This window comes from Oxyura jamaicensis, assembly GCF_011077185.1.
Source record: "Oxyura jamaicensis isolate SHBP4307 breed ruddy duck chromosome 13 unlocalized genomic scaffold, BPBGC_Ojam_1.0 oxy13_random_OJ106582, whole genome shotgun sequence".
NCBI classification, from domain to species: domain Eukaryota; kingdom Metazoa; phylum Chordata; class Aves; order Anseriformes; family Anatidae; genus Oxyura; species Oxyura jamaicensis.
Window position 1 is genome coordinate 27,630 of NW_023304325.1, and position 23,429 is coordinate 51,058.

Here is a 23,429-nt window from a genome sequence, read left to right on the forward strand (position 1 = left end):
TCCTGTGGTCCTGGGAACCCATGAACCATGCTCAGGGGCTTGCAAAGGCAGTGTGGAAAGGCCAGGAGGCTTTGGGGGTTCTCTGGGAAATGGCGAGGGACCCAGCCATCCATCTCTCCATCTAGTGGTACAGCTCTCCATCCAGTGGCACACCACAGTCAGTGCCCTCTGTCTAGAGGCTGGGAATTGGCAGAAGTGAGGACAGCAGGGGATGAGCTATAATTACTGAAATACCCTTCTCTCCTGGCCTAGGACACAACTCACAGCTCTTGAGGGGTGGAAGCGAGCAGGGGGCCCTGCCTCTGTGCACAGCCCTGCTCTGCTGCCGGTGGAGGGCTCGGATTTTCGGCACATTCTGATCTCTGTATCAGCAGATCCACAGCCATGAAGCAGAAGCTGAGCTTAAAGCTAGCCCAGATCCTGGCCCTTCACACACAGAGCTGAGGAACGGGTGGAGATAATCTGGTGGCTGCTGCACAGCCCGGCCCTGCACTATCACTTTGTTAGGTCTGTGCCGTGTGGTGTGGGATGCTCCTCGGCTTGCCCTGTGCAGATCAGGAATGCTGGGGCAGCCTGTCCCCAGCCCATCCTGCCACGGGGGTGGCAGGCAGGGGACAGAGGGACACATCCCTCCCTCCTGCCAGAGGGTTTGGTACAGGAGCACAGCCACTGTTTGGTGCTGTTGGCACCACAAGGAAGCAAAGCACCGACTTAGCACTGATCAGCATGAGGCAGGAGACAGGGAAGGTTCAAGCCCAGGTTAAGAAGGCGCAGGGAAGATCTTCCTGCATTAGCCTGAGCTCTGAGCAGCTCCAGCCCCAACACATTGCTGCCATGGGCACGCTCAGTGCCATGGTCAGGACACACGGCACTGAAACTGAGCCTCCATGGACCCTTTCTCCTGTTGGTCACCAGAGCCCCCTCTACAGAAAGCAACGAGGAGGGGACAACATTATTTCTTGCCCTACTCCCACTGCCTGCAGGCTCCAACACCCCAGCATCCTCCCAGCACGCTTGCCAGTACGTACTCCAAGCCTTTATACCTGTGCCAGGACACCCCCTTCCTCCCTCCCCATGCCCAGCCACCCTCAGGGATGGATAGCGCTGGCTCCCCATGGCATGGCACAGCACGGCACAGCACATCCCAGCCTTTAAGAGCCTTTTAAGAGGTTTTGGGGGCTGAGCAGGGACTGGCATGCCCCTGGGGGCACACTGTGCCTCTGAGCCTCACTGTGCCCAGCTCCTGCATGGAAAATGAAGTTCTTGTAAGGCATCTAAGGATGAAAACCACTGTGGAGAGAGCAAAACCACTCTGATCTCTGTGCACCCTCCCACCAGACCTGTTCATTCTTGCCCAGGCCTGTATCCCAGAGGGGGTGGCAGCGCCTGCATTGGCCAGCCCTCCTTACCCGGCCCCCTGCACCCCTCACTGCATCCCCCGGCTGCAGGGAGTGGGCAGTGCTGCCCGTGCTGGCTCCTGCCCCCACTCTGCGGGATGCCTGCTGCCCTGCCTGCCCCCATGAGACAAGGAACAGGGTCCCCCCCGCCCCATCTCCCGAATAGGGGGTTCCCTCCTAGCCCTTGCTCATCCCCTTGGCCCTGCACTCTCCCCGTTTCAGTTTCTGTCAATTTTCTGCAAAGTGCCCAGCCAGAGCAGATGTGTCACCACCCGGCAGGGTCACCGCTTGGTCCTGCTGTGGTACGACCCTGCTGGTGCTCCAGGAGTCATGGGGGAGCTTGGGCACAGTGTGGGCACCAACACCTCTGGGCTCTGCTGCACCCCAAACTGCAGAGAGCTGGCACCACTGCGTGTGGCTCAAACCAACAACAGTGGTGGGAAAGGCGCTGGAGCTCTCCAGGTGGGCATAAACCCTGCTGGGCAATCAGCTCTGTTAACAGGTCGACGGCCAGCTGGTACCAGGGGAAAGCAAGGCCTGGGAAGGTGAAATGGAGCAAGTTGTAACAGGACTCATGTCCCGTGACTGGAGCACGGCTCTGTGAGGTGATGGCAAAGGTGTGATCCCTGACCAGCTCCGCGGGGCTGGCTGCAGGTACGCTGGCACCACCCAGCCGCACTTTCACTGGTGTAACCTGTTTGGCCTGGGGATTTCCCAGAGCTACACCAACAAACACAACGTGTTGCCTCTCCTGTGTCCGCACTATGCTGGTACCCCGGGAGCAGGCAGAATCCCACCTGGGCAAGTGTCTGCCCCATGTTTGGGCTCTGCAGGGAGCGATGCTGGCAGCTGCAGTGGGCACTGGGCACTGGGGCCAGTGCCGCCAGCCCGGCTGCTCCTGCAGAGCTCCCATGGGGAGCAGGCTCTCCCCGCTTTGCCCCCCCAGGAAAGTGACTTACCCCGGAAAGAAAGTGCTCCGAGATCTGAAGATAGAAAAACCCCTCCAAGGGCAAAATGCTTGTCTGGGAGTACATGAAAACGAGACCGATCACACACAAACACAAAGTTCTTCAAAACTACCCCCCTGCGAGGGACCACACCTTTCCCCTCCCCAAAACCCCAGCCCAAGAGGCACCGGCAGGTGCTTAGGGAGCTGCAAACCCTGGGTGGGGCCCAGCTGCTCCCCGCTGTGGCTGCTGGGGGCTGCTGGGGGCTGCTCCCATCCCCTCCTCCCTGCCTGGTGCAGACAGCCCAGAAGCATCATCACCGGTGCCCAAAACAGACCTGTCCCTGTACCTTCAGCTCTGTGTCCTGTGCCACCTCCCTCACTGCTGTGTCTGCTCTCAAGCCACGTCCCCTCCATTTTTGACATTCCCCACATCCAGTGAATTTGGGGATCAGCCTAAAGTCGGGTCCCTGAGGCAGGCTGGCCCTGCGACCCAGCCCTGAAATCCGGGTCCAGCAGCCCAGTGCCCAGAGCCACCACCAGGCTGGTGTAGTCCTAAGCTCCCTATGGATAACACTGGGAGCACGAGAGCCGAGGGGTCCCTTGTGCAGGCAGCTTGCCCCACTCGCAGCAGCATGTCCCCACGGCAGGGTTCGCAGGGGTTAAGGTGACTGCTCCCGGTGCCACCTTCATAAAGGCGGAATGGTCCCTGTGCCCGGCAGAGCTCCCCAGCCATGTGAGCAGCTCCAGTTACCCAGCCCCTTTTATCCAATCCACCTCCCGCTCAGAGGAGGCCAGCCGTCTCTCCCCACTGCCTCCATTCTGTGTATGCTCTGTGTTGGAGCTGCGGGGCAGGAGCAGGGCCGGGTGTCCTTGGGCAGAGCTGTCTTCACCTCCAATGTCACCCCGGAGAGCAGTGCTGTGGCTCCAGCCAGCGGGCTGGGCACCTTGCGTGGACCCTGCCTGTTCCATGGGTAAAATCAGCCTCAAAACCCCAACCATGCCGGGGGCAAATGCGCCACCCCCCCAGCAAGCAGCCCCCTCGGCCCCAGCACCCATTTCTCTGCTACGAACGGGGCTCCCGGCCATGGGCGCCCGGGTGGAGCCGCTTGTCCCCAGCCCTGGCTGTGCCGTGCCTGCTTGTGCAAACAGCACAAGGAGCCGTTTCAACTAGTTGGACGGCTGCCTTGCGGTCAGGTGCCATCCTCCTCCTCCCCAAACGGCCGCTCGTGCCTCTGTCCACCCCAGCTCTGCACGCTGCACCCTGCCACCAAGGTGTCCCCCTCCCTTGGGTACCCAGGGCACACCCAGGGGGTTGCTAGCCCCCACCACGGAGCGCTCTTATCTCCCGCGTGCTGCATGGAGGCACCAAAAGGCAGCTGTGAAGCAGCCCCAGCAGCGGGTTTTGCAGTCCTTGAGGTGTCCTCAGATGTCCCGGTGCTGCCGATGCAGAGTGCACCCCGGGGGAATGGAGGAAAGGTTGTCCATGTGCAGCTGGCACCGGCACAGCACTGGCAGCGAGGAGCTTGAGCAGCACAAGCCCCAGGGTGCAGCAGAGGTGGAAAGGGGCTGCGTGCCCCATCGCTGATGAGTGCTGCCCATTGCTGCAGCCGTGCTCGGGTCTCCCACCCTGTCTGCATCCTCAGTGGGGTACAGGAACCTGAGTAAACTGCTCCCCGTGACCTGCTGCAGTCGCAGTTTGGAGGGGTGCAGGGAAAAAGAGACGCCGCAAGCCACAAAGGAGGCATCGCCGCATCTGTCACCAGGTTTCTCAGCCACGCTCACGCCCCGAGGCAATGCTTTGGCATTTGGCTCTGCCCATACTACCTCCCCAGACTGCGAGTGGAGAGGACCCAGTGATTGCTGCAAACAACCTCCGCCACATTGCAAAACGGGGGAAACACCCAGGATCCGAGCACCACTGTGCAAATCTCATCCCACCCATCCCAGCACCAATCTCACACTCCCTTGGGAGGGCAGGAAACCTGGAGCAGCCTGGCTCTGTGCAGAGATCCTCCTTTGCACAACACCACTGCCTCTCCTTACATTTCAGGATTGCAGGAACTTCACGTGCTGCTGTTTGAGTCAGCGGGGGCCTGGCAGCCCTGGCAGCAGCAGGGAAATTTTCCCTAATTCCCTGACTGCTCACACCAGCCCCGGGGCAGAGGCTGCTGGTGCTGCAAGCACCACGTGGCCCAGCACCGCATGGTGTTAGCGGCATGGTGCTGGCACGCCGAGGTGCACAGCTGCACCTGGGCCCCAGGCTCCTTCTGCAAAGGGTGTCCAATTTGGGGAGCCCCAGGGGGATGTGGGGAGGGAGAAGTGCTGTAAAGCCAGCCTCTGCAGTGCTCCTTGCAAAACAGAGCGGGCTCAGGAGCCCAGCTGATGGAAAGGAGACATGGCTGCAGCAGCGGCGGTGCAGGGAGAGGAGCTGACACCGGGCTGGGGTGGCACCAAACGTGGGCTCTACCCCTGCAACACGTTTCTTTACCACCAACTTCCATTAAAAAAAAAATAAGGCTTGTGCCAAAACCAAACAGGCCCTGAGGCAGCTCCTGTGCCAGGGAGGCAGCTCCTGTGCTCCCTGGGAAGCTCAGCTCCACACATCCCCCCCCCCAGGGTGCCGAAGTCCAGAGGCGAGGGGTGCTTTGTTTGGGGTGCTTTTCCAGCCAGTGCTGGGTGTCCTTGATGAGCTTTTCTGAAAAGGTGGCATCAAACGGGAGGAGCGGGGAAACCTGCCTGCGCTGAATAGTAAAATCCGCTGGCAACACTGTGATGCTTCTCCAGACTGCATCTAAATATAGATTCCTCTTTTGTTAGCGTGCCTGCCGCTGGATTTGGTGCAAGGAGCCCGGGTGCTGCGCTGATGGTCCCCACGGCCACTGTCAGAGCCCAGCCAGGGCTGCAGAGGGATGGAGGTGACAATGTGGCACTGCCACACCGCTGGGCACCCCAGCAGCCCCACCAAGCTCAGGCTTCTGCAGCAGAACCACAAAGGACTGAAGAAAGCCGGGAAATTTGTGTCCCAGGCCATGCAGACAGTGGGATGGAAAAGCTCTTCCTTCCTGGGAGGGATGCCCTCTGCAGCACAGGTTGGTTATACGCCCATGATCCCTCCCAGCTGTGCAGGACACAGCCTCCAGCAGGTGCAGCAGCTGCAGAAGGAGCAGCATGGTCAGACAAACAGGGTGCAAAGCACCACATGTACCACGAGGCTTCTCCCTGCTGTCTCCTGGGATTGGTTTGCTGGCAAAATGCCGTGGGTCCAAATTCGCCACTCTGAATCCTGGAGGTTTGGAGGTGCAGGAGCATCTTTTTTTCGAGGGCATGGCCTCAGTGGGAAGGGCTCCTACTGCGAGCAGTGGCAGGACACAGGGCACCCAGTGCAGGATGCTGAGCCAGCCCCCAGGAGCAGGGTTTCTGCAGCTCGAATGCTGATGCAATGCAGGTGTGCTCTGCCAGCCAGCATGGCCGAGGATGCCAGCACTCGATCTGGCTGCACTCGCCATCCTCCTGGGGCTCTGGGCGAGGAGACAATTTATTGCAAGCGCCCCAGGAAGCCCCGAGGGAAGGAGATGCCCCCCAGCATTTGCTGGGGACCTGCACTCTCCTTGACTTGACTCCTTGGTGGAGAGCACAAGGGGTGAAGACCTGGAGGCCACCAAACGCTGGCTGTCACCACACTGTTGGCCCCGCTCCCCTAGCAGCACCACCAGCCTGCCACAGGGACACTTCCACATCCCCAGCTACTGCACAAGGGCAGGGGGCTGTGCTCTGGCCAGCGCCACCAAATGCCACACCGAGGGCTACTCGCTTGCTGCCATGTCCCAACATCTGGGAAAAATGGGGAAGGGACAGTGTGAGCTGCAAGCCAGTCTCTGCCCCACTGGGACGAGGCACTGCCAGCTGCGTGCAGCAGCCTCTTCCTCCGCTCCTGGCGCCGAGTTCCGTTGAGACAGGGCCAAGGAAGACGGGAACTCCAGGCATCCCGCGCCGCCGCCGGGGCACGCAGGGACACCTGCGCCCCCAGGCACGCTGCTTCCAGCGTGTCACAGGCACATCTCCTGCCCCGTGACCGCAGCCAAAGGAGACACCACTGGGTCCCCAGCCCGCCCAGACCCCCCACCAAAACCCCACAGGCTCAGGGTCCCAGACACAAGGACGTTACACACCAGGCTGTCCCCACATGGGGACAGGCAAGACAAGCCACACAGCTCAGGCAATGAAGCTGAAAAGCCACCCAGTCAGGGTCCCCTTGGGAACCAGAGACGGGGGATATGCTTTGGCCCTCTTTCATCTGCTTTTACCATCTTCCAGCCAACATATAACCCAGTTCATTTCTTGAGCCTGCAGGGAAACTTGAAGCCATTGGGTTCTCAGCGCATCCCACCTCGGGGTGAGGGGGGAGTTTAAATGTTCCGTTTCTCAGCCAGACCTTGCAGATGGCAGGAGTCCATCTTTTGGGGGAGAGTGGATGCTGGGAAGCAAGCCCAGGACAGAAGGAACAGCTCGCAGGGCCAGAAGCACATCAGGAGACGTCCCCGTGCCTTCACAGGCTGTTCCTTCTGCTCCTCCTGCCCAGGGCCTGTCACGAGCATGGGCCTGCAACAACGCAAGCAAGCCAGAAACGTGCTCCCCGGGGTACTCATCCCTCTCTGCGGTAGTGTCTGCAGAGAGAGGGAGGGACATGCTGGAGCTCCGGTCTTTCCCCAGCCTCAGGGCCTTTCCCCCGTTTCCCCTGGGCTTGCAGGGCCACAGATCCTTTTGCTGCTGCTGGTATTTGGGTAGCAGGCCACCAAGCGCTGGGGACACAGCCAGGAGCAGCTGAGAAACACAGCTCTAAAATAAGAATTGGCAGGAGGCAGACGCAGCTTGGCAGCCAGGGGACACGCTCGAGGCAGCCATGGGGATGCATCCGGTAGCTCCCTTAGAGGAGAGCAGGACAGACAGCAAGCAGCACCCTGGCCCTGCTGCATGGGGCTCCCAGCCTTGTGTTTTCACCCCAGCTCTCCATCGGTGCACAGGTTTCCCCACCTGGCCCCATTACCATGCCCCCCCGGGCAGGCTTGCTGTGAAAGGCTCCCAAAGCTGCCTGCTCCCCCGCTCTGTCATCTCCTTCTGCACTTCCAGAAGCTCCCGACTGTGGCCATGCCTCAGTTTCCCTTCCTAGCCCTTGGGATGGGGACTCAGTCCCTGCAGGAGGATGTCACCAATGCCTGCCAAGGGATTTGCAGCTCACTGCCATACCGGCTGGCATCCCTCTTGACTCCTGGCAGGGACCAAGTGCCATCCTGGAGAAACCTCTGCAAACCTCGCCTCCCGCGCCTGATGCCCCAGCCCAGCCCTTCCCTGACACCCCCTTGCCCCTCGCCTTGCCCGCAGCCCCGCGGGGGGAGCAGCACAGGGCAGGCGGTGCGGGGACAGCCAAAGAAGGAAAGGAGCGGGACGGGACGGAGGAGCCGGCAGGCCTCCCAGCTGGCACATACTGTAAAAGGGAACGGGACTGCAGGGCTCCAGCTCGTGGATTTAAGATAGCTGTGAGGCCAGGAGGAGGAGGAGGAGGAGGAGAAGGAGGAGGAGGATATTAACCCTCCCAGCACTGTGCTAGTGCCAGGGGCACTGCGATGGGGACAAGTGGCAGGCTCAGCCCAACATTTTCCCAAGGCTCTGCTCAACATCAAATGCAGAGTGGTCCCCCTGACACCCACCCAACAAAATGCAGCTGGCTGTGCTGGCAGGCCCTGGGAGATGCTGCCCTGAAGATGGACCAATGGCAGGAGGAAAAGGAGGAGGAGGCACATGGCAGGCACCTGCAAGTCGAAGCCATGGAGGTGACCCCATTGAGCGCATGATGCTCAGCACTGAAGCCCCCTCGAACCCCAGATCCCCAGGGAAAGCTGCCCCCAGAGCCCACACCAGGGGCACAGCTGGGGGCACTGGGGCTTTGGGGGGGGTCAGCACCGGAGGGGCAGGAGAGGGGAACCCATGGGGCCACCCACCCAGTGCTGCCACCCCACGGATGGGCAGAGGGGGTGGCTGCTCAGCTGTCCCCCTTCCGCCTGTGCACACACCTTACTGACTGCTTTTTCCAGCTTAATTTTTTCCCTTAAAAACATCAGCTTTGGCTCTCCCCCGGTTTTATTGTTGGATTCATCAAGATTTCGAGGAGCCATGCACGGTGATTGGAGGAACAAAGGTATCAGCACTTAACTGCAACTTCCTTTCTCTGAAATGTTTATTGGTCATTGACGTCAAGCAATTATTGAGAATTATTAATTAAGAAAGCATTTAAGAACATTGCTTTTGTTGAGGTTTTGTCATTACAATCAGTTTATCATCCAACAGAAAAAAACATCGGCCTTTCCATTTGCTTGGAGTGAAGCAAAGCTCCTCTAATTAATTTCCTTTTCCGCAGCAAGCGTTTTGCTTTGACCCACCTTGGGGACTTGCCTTTCTCCAGGTATGACAGCCCCGCCAGCTTGGAGTGAGCCAAAGGGACCTCAGGGAGGCCATCGGACAGGAACATGACATCCCCTCCAGCTTGGCAAGGACAAGCACGAGCGGCGGCACTTTCTGGGAAAGCACCCCATGTGCCCCATCTCTCACCAAAGTGCTGCTTCCTTATTTCCCAGTGGGGCTGCCCTCTCCGGGGACCAATTCTGCTGGAGAAGCGCCAGCCATCCCCGACCCTCCCCGTCCCACAGGGCGCAGCCCCCACTCAGTAAGTGGGTCAGCTAAATATAAGCAGCAACGGCACCAGGCGCCTTCCTCCTTGCATCATCGCCACCCTAAAAACCATGGCCCCAAGACGGGGGCTGCTCAGCACATGCTGTGGCAGACATGAAACACTGTCACGTTGCCAGAGGCACTGTTGAACCCTCTCCTTTGTAGCAACCCCCCCCAGGCTCCCAGGCTGGCTGGGGTGGACACCACAGAGCTGGGGACCAGATGGCACCAACATCCCCTGGATGGCTGCCCCGAGGAACCCATTGCCACAAACCATGGGCATTCTGCACGGAGCAGGCCCCTGGGAGGGAGATTTCCATTTCCATTTACTGAAAGCAGCCACCTCCTGAGCAAAGTGGCAGCAAGCTCGCACCCTATCCCTGAGGTTTGGCAGCGCACCCACCCAGGTCTGTGGCGCTGAGCATGCCCGGCCCATGGCGCACGCGTGGCTTTGGCTGGCAGGCTTGTGCCAGAAGCCCAGGTGTGGGACATCAGCAGGTAAGTAAATTTGCCTGGGACACTGCAGACCAGCCTGTCTGGGAGGCTGGGCAGTTTGGACCCAGTATACCCAGTCTGGCCACCTGCAGGGCAAATGGCTTTCCCAGTGCAACCTGTGTGCCACCCCCTCTCCTTCCTCCCCACCTGCACCTTGGCGGCTTGGGGCTGGTGAAACTGGGTGCGTTCACCACCAGCTGGGAGCAGCTCCTGGGCTGGAACGCAAGGGGGGCAAAGTCTGGGGTGCTTGGGGATGCTGCCCATCTTCATAGCCTCACTGCAATGCCAAGAAAAGGTCTGGCAGGGAGCAGACACCAGTGGAGAGCAGTGGTGAGCACCCTGCACCCTAGCAGCACCTGGACAGGCCCTCGGCAGCCTCCAGTTATCCATAAGCAAACATCAGCAGCCTCTCACCCAGCCCGGAGGGGTGGTTATTAGGGAAAGGCACTCTAATAAGGCAGCTCATTAAACACAGGAACAGATTAGGCCAGGAACCAAGGCGCTCTGTGACTGCAGAGTTCAAGAGCAGGACAAAGCCACCCTGCCCTCTCAGGTGCTGCAAGATCCTGCCGCACCACAGGGGCTGAACGGCACCAAGCCTCAAAGCACCTTCAAAGCCCTCCCAGGGCCTGCAGGAGCTCTGAGGATGGATGGTGGAGGGAAGGCAGGACCAGGGCTTGAAAGTGATGAAAACACCCCCTGAGATACAAGCGGAAAACATCTGCTCCATCCCAGGCAGTCAAGCTCAGGCGCTGCCTCCTCCACTCGCCGAGCTCAACCCCAGCACCGCTGCAGCTCCCAGTGGGGATGCTCCAGGGAGAAAGCCTTTGGCATGGCCCGGCCATGCTGCCTGGGAGCTCAGGCAGGGACGATGTGGGAGGAAAGGCAAAGCAGAGTTCACAGCTGCGGTCACCAGGGAAAAACGAGACCTGAAAGATGTCCCGCTCCAACACCCGCGGCAGGGAGGGCCACCTCCAAGCCACCTGGGCACCCGTGAGAAGCATCAGGCCTGTGCGATCGCTGTTGTGCATGAAGGTGGAAATGGAGCTGCTAAAGATAACTTTGACAAAAGGAACTATTAATAGCAATACTATAGGGCTTTTCACTTTGTTTTTTGTTTGTTTGTTTGTTTATTTGTTTTTTGCGCATCCTTCAAGGCTCTCTCCAGGCTTGCCGGGCCCTGATGGATCGGGCCCTGCTGCAACTCCAGGAAAACAACAGCACGGGCAGGGGCACGGCAGGTGCCCAGCAGCATGCTGCGGCCCGCGGGGAACCAGCATGAGCAGCAGGGGGCTGGCAGCCCTGAGCCAGCCCGGCGCAGGCCAGAGGATCCCGCACGGTTTCTGCGGGTGATGGCACCACCACCAAGCCAGTTTCCATGGCGACTCCAGCACTTGGTGAGATGGAGATGGTGGGATCAGTCGGGAAGGGACGGAGCAGAGCTGCCACCCTTCAGCTGCCGTGGCCGCTGGCAGGGCCCCGCTGACCAGCTCACCTGGGAGCATCTGGGTCCCTCGTGCTGGCCGTGGGTTGTCCCCATGCTGCACAGCCTGCCCCGACAGCCAGCCCCGTCCCGGCCAGACACACAGCCCACCCCACGGCACCAGGCTGGTTCTGTGCCCCGGAGCTGCTCGGCTGCTCCTGGTGGCCCTGGGGACAGCTCCCGGTGGCACCACCTCAGACCACATGTGTGCCACCACAGCCCGGCTTGTGTGACCTGGCACCAGGGCCAGCAGGGTGGCAGCAAGCTCCCCCAGCCCAAAAAGCCACCGGTGGCTGCTGAGGAGCTCTTCTCCAGGGTCACCTGCCAAGCCACCATGTGTGGTGGCTACTTTCTGGGCCCTGGTGCCGGGACAGGGCAGGGTGGGTCCCCGCCACCGCCTTCTGCCCATGTGCGGGACCCTGTTGCACATCCTGTTCCTGCAGTGGTGCAATTACCCCGCTGACCCCTGAAATTCTCAGCCTTGCTAAGCAGCCATGCATTAAATCCCGGATCCAAGAGTGGAAATAGACTTTGTAAAAGGCTTATGACCCTATTTATTACATTTTACGCATGAAGGGGTCCAGCAGCACAGCCACAGCGCTGTGGTCGGTGCTGGCTCTGCCTGCATGCTGAGGCAGATGGACAGGCAGACAGGCGGATAGGTGGGAGCTGGGGCAGGCAGCAAAGCCTTGTGTCTCCTCCTGGCTGGGGTTGGGTTGCCAACTGAGTGCTCCAGCAGACGCAGGCAGGCGGGGATATTGATCTAGATGAAAGATAACACCGCTCTCAGGGATGGGTAACCGTATCTGCCGCACATTTGTATTCCTCAGAGCAGGGCGTGATGGTTTCAGCCATCCGCCGGAGCAGCACCGGCGTCCTGCGGCCACTCCAAACCCTCTGCGCCATGCCGCCACCTCCCGCTGGGGACATGCAGCTCCAACCTGCCCCGATTCACTCTGCAGGGCTGTGTCCATGGAGCGAGCAGCACCCTGCGGAGGAGGGCATCCCCAAAACAGCGAGGGGCATTCTCCAAACCCACACCATCTCCTCATACCCGGCAGCTTGCGCCCTGGTGGTGGGCACAGAGATGAAGGCTCAAAACCCCAGGGACCCGCTGCTGTCCCGCAGGAGGCAGAAGGCAGCCATGTGTCCCTCTGAGTGCTGATAAATGTGAAGAACCCGGAGCAGCATGATGTGTGCCTCATGCCCCAGGTTCCTGGGACACTGATACAAAGGGCAGCTCCCCGGTCCCTGCAGAGGGACCCCCGGCACCCTCATCACAGGTGCAGGGAAGGCCACCAGCAGGGCCCTGTGAGGACAGCCCTGACAAGGGGAAATGGTGCCTGGGAGGTGTGCTGGGCTTGGCGTTTCAAAGGGGCAGATCCCACGTCTTTCATTAAGCGAGCTCAGAGGACTTTGATTCACACAGTGCCCCGTACACCTGAGAACAGAAGGACCTTTGCTCCTCTTGCCTTCTCTTCCTGCCTGCCAAGCCCCTGTCACGCTCCGGGGCCCTGCTTCAGTGGCCCTGAATTGCCACCCCCAGGTGCCTCAGCTCCCGTCGTGGCATAGGACTGGAGGTTTTTCCTGCAGCCGAGCTCCGCTCCACGTGTTTTGCAATCCAGCTCCTTCCTCCAAGGGAAGCTAACAAGCAACGTGTTGGGGCATAGATGGGCTCCTGCCTCTAAAGGCACAGAGGAGGCGTTTAGAGGAAAGCCTGCATTTCGGGTGCCAGCGGGCTGCCTGCTCCCCAGCACGCTGTGCTGCCCACGATACTGCGAGCCATGGCAGCCGCGGGGAGAGGTCTGCACTGCCCAGCACAGCCCCACAGAGCTCCCAGCCCCTCCGCTGCCCTCTTGGGCTAGTCCTGCCATGGGAGAGGCTGCTATGTTTAGGTATCTAAATGAGCTGGAGTGGCTGTTTCCAAAAAGAATTAGTTTGGGTTACGCCAAGACAGAGAGAAACTTCAAAGGTCCTCAAAGTGCTGTAAGTGAGCAGCACAGCCAGGGACGGTCCCCGCTTTTCATTTCTGGTGGACTCGGGGATGTGCTGCCAGAGCTGGGCTGGGTCCCCGGGACAGGGACAGGCAGGCACTGGCAGGCAGTGCGGGCTGATGCAGAGGCAGCAAAGCAGGGGCAGCAGCTGGGGGCACCCTACCTGCCCCAGCACCCTGCCTGGGACCCGCTCTGCTCACCACATGCCCAAGTGGCACCTCACAACATCCCCAAGTGGCACCTTGTGGCTCCAGCACGGCTGCCTGGCCCTGCAGCGAGCAGCAGGTCACCAGGACGGGAACCCATCCCCGTGGGCAGCATGACTGAAAGCACAGGGAGGAGCGAACGGGGGTGAGGAGGCACCACAAGCACTGCAGCTCCAGCAGCAAACAAACCGAGCAGCTCCAGCCCTCCTTGCCCGCGCTTGTCCTAACAGCTCCCTGCGACCTCCCACCCGTTCAGCTGCTGGCTTCCTTCCTCCTGCACTGACTTCCACATCCTGAAGCCTCTGGCCCAGCAAGAAGAGGAGCTGCATGCAGGAGCGTGTCCCACGCACCCACTGCCTCTCATCCCAAAGCCGCAGGGCTGCAGCTGCCCCTGCTCCACCCTGTGCTGAACCCGGGGCCGGCGCCAGCTCCCGGGGTTCTGTTTGTTGCAGTCACCCGAAAAGCAGCCTCCATGCCAGCGTGTTTGGTAGCGGGCACAGCTGGGGTTTCTGGGGACGCATATCGAGTGCTTTCATTTTCAATATATATAGAAATAGGCATTTGTATTTCTTCCTAAAAGGACACAACAGCAAGGAAAAAACAGCTCTAGCACCATCAAACCTCTCAGACTGAGAAAACCACACAATTTTCATAAGACCCGACTTCTCTTATCTGAGTAATTGGTTTTAGCACCCAAAAAAAGCCATGTGCCATTCTCCTGGTGGGGCCCACACATACACAGAAACTTCCTTTTTAAGTAAGGCAGTTGCATTTTTTTTTCTTTTCATTATTAGCACGGTTAAGTCATGACTACATGTGTGCAAGCCTGCTCACAAGAGACACGATGCTGGCTGGCTGAAGTCCTCAGCTCCTGCCATGCAGATCTCCGGGGCAGGTTTAAAGACCCCGCTGGCACCGTGGTGCCGTGGTGCTGGAGCGTGCCTCCGAGCCGCGCACGCGTCCCGCGGGCAGGGCCGGGGAAGGCGAGCAGCTAAGTGGCTGTGGTTTCAAAGGAGCTGGCGGCGCTGCAAAGTTTAACTAGCTGAAAGCAAAGGGCCGTGGAAGTTGCAAACATTTGCACCGAGGCTATGCAAGTCCCAGGAAATCAGGAGACGGGCTGGAACAAAGTCCAGCCCCGCGGCGCTGGGTGCCGGGTGTGCAACCTGTGCATGGCAGGACAGGGCAGTGCTGGCCATGCTCGTACAAATCTCTTCCACTCTCCCCATGTCCTGCTTTGCCCTCCGGCCTCTGGTGCTGAGGTCAGGCAGAAAATCACCCCATGGGTGGGCTGCACCCAGGATGCCAGCCTGGAGAGCCCGTGAGGACTGGCAGCACCGTGGCTGCTTTCCTTAAGCAACGTCCTGGATGGTGCAGATGGGCAATGGCACCAGTGCTCACAGAGCAGGAAGGAAAGCCAGCTCCTTCCCTGCCTGGCCTTCCACAGGAGCCGTGTGAGCGTGATGCTTTACACCTCTGGCTGCCACCAGCCGTGCGTCTACCCGCCGCTCCAGCCCCAGCGGAATCCTGTGCGCGCAAAGGGTTGCTGCAGTGTTTCCTGCAACATCCCACAGCTACATGGGCACTTTCATCACACACACACACACACACACACAAAAAAAAAAAACGTAATCCGCTCCCACCTAGGCACTTTGGTGAAAAACAAAGCGAGGATGAGCTCAGCAAGCAGGCTGCCGAGGCTGGGGGATGTGGAGCATGCTGCCTGCTCCCGGCTCTGCTCCCCTGCACCCCACCTCTGCCTGCCCAGGGCTGCCCCAGCCTCAGGTGCCCTCACCACAGGACAGCCAGGTCCCCACCTGTCACTTGCAGGCAGTGAAACTCGCAGCTCCCCTGTCATCTGGGCAGGAGGTGGGAGAAGAAAGGTGATGAGAGGCAGCTGGGCTCCCTGCTGGACACAGCACACTGCCAGCCACCCGGCACATTGCTCCTGCCACGCTGCAGCCCCAGCCTGGACCCCCCGCCTGCCTTCTCCACTCCATCTCCCCCCCTCTCACAGGATTTCCTTGCTCTTACACGAAAATTAGGAAATTAGGGTTCCTCGGGGACTAGGTGGAGAGAGCAGCTTTTGGCAGGGGGAAAGGATGACACATCCCAGCCCCCACTCCTGCTGCCCCTGCCTGGGTCGAACAGGGTCCCGCAGCCTCCCCGAACAATGGCCGGGGAAGCAAAGTGACAGCAGTGATGAACTTTCTGCAATCTGAAACAGGAACTGAGGTATCTGACCAGCAGCGCTGGCTCAGCAGAAGGGGCTACTTCTGGCAGCATGCTCCCTGTTGCTGCATGCAGCCAATGCTCAGTGCAAAAGCGGCGCAGAGGAAGAATTCAGAAAATGCATCGCAGTGAAGATCCGCTGCCCTGCAATCACATTCACTGCAAGAGCTAGAGGCAGTCACTTTATCCTCAGCCACCTCAGCACAAAAACATCCATATAAAGCATGTAACACTGCATCCCACGGAAGGAGAGAAGTGTCACATCAGCCCTCGCAGCCACCAGGGTCTCTCCCACCCCAGCCCACAGCCCAGGGACTCCCCCTCTGCTCCCTGCTGGAGGGGAAACATGTGTGGCCCCTCACCAGAAGGAAAGCGTGCAGGAGGAAAGGGTGGTGCACATGGGAGGATGTGAGCAGCCCCTGTGCTGCTTCAGGGTCTTCGCTGGTGCCGAGGCATCCTCTCCGCAGAGCACTCATCTCTCTCCGGGTACAGGCTAGGGAGGTGCCCAGCACCCAGCGCTTTGTCTCAAGACAGCGGGAAGCCAGATAAGCAAAGCATTTTCCCTAAGCCCCACACATCTGCCTGGGAGCCAAGAGTGACCAAAGGTTAGTCTGGCTACTGGATGGGGCTATCACACAGCCCCTGAGGCTGTGCCTGCCTCCACACCCCCACCAGCAGACACTCTGGATGCTGACACTGCATCAGGACCCCCCGGGGAGGTTCCAGCTCTTACAGAGCCAAAGGAGATTTCAAGCTTTTATTTTCCCTTGTCTTAATTCCATGAACCAGCTTAATGCAACAACTTGCAGCAGCAGTTCAGACCTGGTCGCTGCCTTCCACCTGGGGAGGCACAGCGAAACAGAGCTGGGTGAGGACAGTGCTGCCGAGACCACGAGCACTGCCAGATCCGTGCAAAGTCCTTGGCGTTTCTTGGAAGCTTCCATTATTAAAAAAAAAAAAAAAAAAAAGGCGATAAATAAATAATAATTTGCATGGTCCCATGGCTGGAACTCAGGAAAAGTGCTGAAGAGCAAAAGAGGTGAGTGATAAGGGGAGGGGAGTGCATTGGCTGAGCTTTTACCTGGGTGCCAATGGCACAGCAGCGTGGCTGCCTCTGGAAGTAGGTCAGTGTACCTCACCTCCCCATCCGCGCCATTAACTTTAACCTTTAGTCTTTGGCTTGTTACAGCTCTGGTCGGCGATGATGGACACCTGCATCCCCGGCACATGGCACAGGCAGCGGGGCGCCCACTCACCTGCACCCATACAGCAGGCACCCACCAGCTCTGCGGGTGCCTGGGTGGTCTTGGGGATGCCCCCATGGCCCTCCCCGTGCAGGCAGCTTGCAGAGTTCCCCCTCTGCTCAACTGCTTTCTCTCTGCCAAAGCATCACGAGAAATACAAGCCTGCATGGGGTTGCCATGGAGCGGGGCTCAGTTGCAGAGCGGGGGCCTGAAGCGGATTCCTCTGACAAAAGCAGGCTGCTCTTGCCCCGTCTCCTTGGCGGCAGCATGCTCGGCAGGGCCTTATCTTTGGGGACAGCCCTTCCCTGGGGTGATGGAGAGTCCAGCAGTGCTCTCCTAGGGCATGCAGGCCCAGGAAATGCCCCTTGTCTCGGTGAAGCTGTGTCCCCAGTTTCACAGGCAGGCAGGAGGAGCGGTGGCTGCGGTGGCTTTGGTCCCAGACGCACAGGCAGTGCCCTCGCATCACCTCTGACCTGCCCTGGTGCGTGATGTCCCTAGGCTCCCAGGGGTGCTGGCCTAGGGCGTGCACATCCTTGCCAGCGCGCTGCCTGCTGGCACAGTCACCATGGGCTCTCCTGTGAGCCAGGTCCCAACCCCACCAATGCAGCATGAGCTGTCAGAGCCCCACAGGTGTCCGTGTCCCCAGCCCTGCTTCAGGGGTCATGGAGCCCCGCTCCTCAAAGCGAAAAAGGTCCTGCAGCCCCAGGACATTTTTCATTTTCAACTGACAGCACGTAAGTGCCGGAGCAAGCAGAGTTTCTAACTACAAAGAGGCTTTTGACATTGGAAAGGTTAATGTGGGAGATAAATCTGTCTCTTTCACAAAGCTCCCTTTGCTTGAGGCACGGGGTTAAGACCTTAATTATTCACCTGTTGGAGAGGTGCCTTTCCATTACAGCATGGGACCAGGGAGGGGATGTGCAGGCAGGGTGGAGGCAAGGGGCAGTGTGGGGTCCTGCCAGGGTGGGAAGGACCTGCTCAGATCCAGGGCTGGAAGCAGCAGGTCTGCACCCAGGCTCTGTTGAGGAGCTGGGTCTGAGGCCAGCCCTCCTTCCCCTGCTGCTCCAGCTCCCATGGCTCTCAGCAGCGCACCATGCTCTCCATCTTCTGTACCCAAAGCTGCAGTGTGCACGGCTACGGGGGTCCTGCTTTGCAAACAAACCAGCAGCAGCAGTCTCTCTCTGCAACCACCACCACACTGCAGCCCACCCGCTGCACTTGGAGAGGGGACAGCATCACCAGCCTCTGTGGCACGGTGCCCCGCTACCCACGCTGCAGCCTTTGCCCAGGCCCTTGGGCTGCCTCCATCGTCCAGATCCCACTGCACACAAAAAAAGCAGAATATCAGTCTGCTCGGTGAGGACTATCAGAAATTAGGGACACGTACCCACTTCATTACTAACAATACCAGGCCGCCTGATGCACCTCTGCACAACTGAGGGCTTCGGCGTGCTTTCTGCACTCATCAACAGATCAAGCTGTTAGCAGGAGGCTGAGTACTTAGAGACGGAATATAGCATTTCAGTTCATGTGATCTTTAAGCATCTCTCCGAGATGCAGCCTGTTGTTATTTGCTTTTTTTTCCATGCTGCACTTCGTTTAGGGGTTTAAAACAAATCGAAGCCATGATTCCGAAGCTGCTGCCTCTTTCAGGACATGGGGCTGGCAGCCCCTCCATGGAGCTGCTGCGGCCCCTTCCAGCACCCGGTGCCACCAGGCAAACCAGCCCCAGACAGCTGTGTGCCTCTGGGCCGTGGTGTTGCACAAAATGGATTATATGGGCCCAGAAATGACACGTTTCAAGCCACCACAAACCAAAATCCCTTCCCGTTGTTGTTAAAAAGGAAAAGAGGGTAGCAGGAAAAAGGCAGGCATTGAGTGCAGAACCCTGATTTTCTCTCTGTAGCAATGCAGGCACCACGTGAATCATCACTGCCCTCGATATGTAAATAGAGGTTAGCAGGCATCCTCAGCACAAGCACAGATAATTAAGGGCCTGATGCAAATGCCCACGTTAAACCTCCATGCATCTCCACAAGAGCCCTCCCGAAGGAAAGGGACCACCGGGCACCTGCATGCATCGCGCTACGCCTTGCACTAACCCTGCTGCAAAAGGAGGCAGCGGGGAGGAGCGCAGGGAGAGAGCAGGAGAGGCTCTGGGGGAAGAGGCAGAGTGCTTCAACATTTCCACAGGGGAAACGGGTAATTTTCATGATCTCATGGCCTCCTGACACTGCAGCCTCTTAGGATAATCTGATCCCATGCTGGAACAGCAGGGACTGTGCAGGAGCAGCTTTGGGGCTTCATTGAGAAGTTAGCAAGGCAGTTGTAAGCAGAGGCTAGTACAGTAGTAATGGGGAGAGACGTCAGAGGGAGCGTGGGACCCGCCTCCCTCCCCTTTATAGTTCTGAAGAAAGCATGTGACAGCACCAGGGCTGGAGCCACCACTGCAGTTTCATCAGAGGTTAAGGTACAAGCACCACACACACTTACAACTTTAGCCCTTTCCAAATCAAATGCATGCAAATCACACTATTTTGTTTTGTTTTAGTTTTTTTTTTTTTTTTTTTTTTTTCCCTCTCTTTTCCTCTCTTTTTCACACCAGCCTTTAACCCTTGTGTGCACAGGGGGGACAGGGAGGAAATGCAATTATCTAAAGTGGCCACTGCGCCGTACAACAACCTCAGGCTGCATGGCACTTCTGAGGGATCCTGCAGCAGCCTGCCCAGCTCTGTTTGCTGCTCCTAACGTTACACAGCAGCAGGCATCAGAGCAGCACTGACCCTATGCACATACAGACGGTGCCTCCTCCAACATAGCGCAGGTACGGGAGAGGGAGAGGAACGGAGGCGACAAACACAGCCAGCCTTATTCATGAGGTACCATAAAAACGGTCTTATTTCATCCCAAGCCATTTCACAGTCCCAAATTCTGCAGTGTATTCACAACATGGTGGTTTTGAACCAGAGACGGATGACACTTCTCAAGACTTCTTTTTCAGCCTTACCAGACCCCTTTTGGAATAAGATTCCTAGATTGAAAGGTCAAATGCTGACAGAAAAGCAAAGCAAAGCCACCCTTCAGATGGGTACTGCAGTCACACAAGCTTTCCACTTCATGTTACAGATGCAGACAACTGGCAGGTTATTGCTGGGAAGCAGAGCCAGGAACTTTCACCTGCCTAGAGAGTAATTGGGATGGGGGGAGCTCAGCCTTTCTGAAACACTTTGCAGGGATGACACCTCGCAAAACCAGCCTCCTTTCTCCAGCCAGCATTCCCCCCAATGATAATAAATCCCTCCAAATCAGAAGGCACAAACTGTTTACAAAACCTTCTTGGCCCACTTCTCACCCTTCCTGACCCTTCTTCTGTAATCAGCCTGTCATCGGTTCTTCGTTAGCAGCCCACGTAGGGACGCTGCTTCGCCCCCAGCAAGCTGCCCGCGTCCTGTGCCAGGCTGGAGTGCTGGCGCACGCCAGGAGCAGCGCTGGGACTCCACTGGTCCAGCTGGTGGCAAGACCTGCCTGGTTCTGGCTGGCACATGCACCAGGGGCGAATATGATTTACCAAGCCTTGAGATGTTGTTTTGCACCCCAGCAGCAGGATTAGTGCCGGCTCTCCCCCTTGCACACACGCAGCACGCATACCCCTGCTGTGTGCAATCCCTGAAGCTGAACTGGTGAGAGAGAGAGCAAGGGTTGGGATGAATGTGCTAGCTGCACAATCGGAGCTATTTTGTAATCGGGGGTTATGAAAGTGAAGGGCTGGAGGGATGATATATAACTACACAAAACTTCCCGCTTGCACCAACCCCAGCCATCTGCCTGCGAAACACCCGCTGGGGTGCTCAGCACCAGCCGCAGATCCAGCTGCCGCCCGGCTCGTTGTGTGGTGCCTGCCTTCACCCCCCAAAATGGAAAAGCATGCGATCCCTATAGCCGGCCCGGCTCGCTCTCGTGATGGTGCGGGAGCTGCCAAGGAGCCTTAAGCCGATTTGAACGCCCGGCTCCGTCCAAAAGGGAGACGGAGCCCGGCGTCGCCGCGGTGCGGCGCGAAGCCCCCCCGGTCCCCCAGCCCGCAGCCCGTGGGCGTGCAAGTGCCGCTGCCCATGACTCAGCCCCCGGCCCGGTTCCTGCCTCCCCCGCAGCCCCCCCAGCACTGGGGGCTGCAGCAGGGCCGGGGGGAGAGGGGCTGCTCCTGCGTGTCCCCCCCCCTCGACACCCCCATCCCCAGGCTCGGGACCATCCCCGTGCGGCCGGGACTTGCAAGCGGGGCCGGGGCTGTAAGCGGGGTGCAGGGGGGCTCACTCCGTGCGACCCCTCCCCAGCAAACCCGACGGAGCCCCGCTGGGGGACCACCTCAGCGTCCTTCCCCCTCATCCCCCTTCCCCTCCCCATCCCCGAATCGCCCCGGCGGAACCCCCGCCCCGCTATGCCCCCCTCCTTTTTGTGCCCCCCTCCCCCCCCACCTGGCTGTCGGCGAGGTAGTTGAAGACGAAGGAGGAGAGCGCCTCGTCGAGCAGGGCGCCGCAGTCCGGCCCCGGCTCCGCCATCTTCCACCGCCGGCAGGGGCTGAGGCGGCTCCGAGCGTGCGGCAGGAGCCGGGCGGCCGCCGGGGCGGAGCCGTTCGCAGCCCCCGCCCGCAGGAGCCGGGGAGAGAGCCGGGGGGGTCCGGGGGTTCGGGGGGAGGGGGACGGGGGAATAGGGGGGGAGGTCGCCTAGCGGCCCCGGAACGGGAGGGTTGAAGGGGGAGCAGCCGCAGCCGCAGCGCTGCCGCCCGCGAGGGGGGGGGCCCCGACGGCGGACATCGGGCCGGGGGGGGAGAGACGCGTGGGGATGGGGACCGCAGGGTGCCAGCTCGGAGAGGTGTCCCGAGGTGCTCGGGGGTAGGACGGGGTTAAGCAGGGAGTCAGGAGCAGCATGGGGGGGGGGGGGGGGGGGGGGGGGCGGGGCCCCCCCGGTTGTCCCCCCCCCCCCCCCCCAAACCCATTCCAGCCAGCATCTCATGTCACGTGCATCATTTTCTGTCTCAGGTTTGGAGGTGTGCAGACGCTAAAAGCCCTCTCAGAAATAATTGATGGCGGGCCCCAAATCTTGTGGATGCTCCATGTGCTTACCCAAAGCAATTACGGGGAGAGAGCAGGGCTTGGCAGCGCGGCCTGGGTTAGCTGATGTATGGCCAGCCAAGTGTACACCTGCAGCCTAATGGGCCCGGACCCTCACATCCCACCAGATGTCTCAGGCGGGCCTGCAGGATCCTAATGTGCCCAAATGGCTGAGGCCAAAGCCATGAGGAGTGACCTAGGTGGAAAGGGATGTGTTGGGCTCTGATGGCTAAACAGAAGGGGGTTTTCCTCCAGCACAAAAGCCTTGCTGCCCATCAGCTTTCTCACCTTGTTCTTATTTCAGAACATTTCCAAACCCTTCAGCTCCCTCTGCTTCAGGACCTGCTGTCAGCACTGTGCAATGCAGCAACACTGGGTTTTCCCAATGACTCCGAGCCCTGTGCCAGAAGATGTCAGCAGACCATGCGTGTTGTTGGTGAGAGATGGGGCAGGGGCAGCTCAGCTGTTGGGGGGTGAGAAAGCAAGGGAGAAGCTGCCTGCAGCTCTTCCTCGAGCTGCCCTGCCTCATCCCTAATTACTGCCACCAGCCAGTGCAACAGTGCCCCAAGGGGCTCTTCAAGCTGCTCACCAGGGGTGAAACTTCACCTTCCCTGGGGAGCTCTGGGCCCCAAAATGCTGCTTCTAGCATGGCTCTGGGCAGCTGGCACGGAGCAGCTGAAGGGCCCGGGGCGAAAGGCTGCTGTGGGCACATGCAGTGCCTTGCAGACCAGGACTAGGATTCCCCATTGATGCTGCTGGTGTTGACCTGAGGTTTGTTCCCCCCAGCCCCTCCTGCAGGTGGTACAAGTGCTGAATGCTGCAGGAAGCTGAGAATGGGGGAATTTGCCTCATCAGGGAGGTGGGGGGAAGCAGGACAGGAAAGCTTTGCAATAAAAGTAGTCTTTCAGGAGGAATTTGGTGAACAAAAAGTGAGGTTCTTGTTCAAGTATCTCGTGATTTCCTTTAAACGAGCTGTACTCAAATGGGAAGTGACCATTTGTGGGAATTACTTGTAAAAGGTTGTTGGATATCAGGCCTCTGCAGCCTTGTGCTTCAGAAACACCTTTTCTCTCCTGGCTGTGCAGGCAAGCACAGTTCTTCCCACAGCACCGGGGAGCATGAGCAAAGCTAAGCCCAGCCTGTGCCGTGCGATTTCTCCTCTGGCCTGGGCTTCTTTCAGGCAGGCTGATGAAACTGGATAGGGACAGGCTGCCCTTGTGCCAAGAGGGGACCAGAGGACAGTGCAGAGGGGGTGAGACGGGGGCACATCGGGGAGGTGGACCTGCTGCTGGATCTGTCCCGGGCTTTTGATGGGATCCTGGAGGACGAAGTACAGTAGCTCACGTGGCTGCAAGGCAGTGTTAACACGCTCCTGCTTCTGCTCTTGACTGCTCTGGACTTTTGCAGAGTCCAAGTGCTTTCCTGTGCCGGCTGGTAGTTTTCACCTACAGAACAGAGATCACAGCACTTCCCTGTGTGCCAGGGCTGCTGGGGTCGGTGGCTGAATAAAGTTTATAAAGGGCTTCAAAAGCTGAAGGAGAGAGGCAAAGGAGGACAAAATGTTACCACTGGTATTGTTCCCACCTCCTTAGGTCAGTCATGTG

General features: G+C 59.1%; 1 protein-coding gene across 1 annotated transcript in view; it reads right to left on the bottom strand.

The window, feature by feature from the left end:
• Positions 1-21,383, bottom strand: part of LOC118157903 (peroxisome proliferator-activated receptor gamma coactivator 1-beta-like) — a 44,179-nt gene extending 22,796 nt beyond the window's left edge. Inside the window, exon 1 of the mRNA XM_035312441.1 lies at positions 21,190-21,383. Coding sequence (XP_035168332.1) covers positions 21,190-21,273 — 84 coding nt within the window. The 5' untranslated portion in view covers positions 21,274-21,383. The remainder of the gene's footprint in view (positions 1-21,189) is intronic.
• Positions 21,384-23,429: the final 2,046 nt, after the last annotated feature.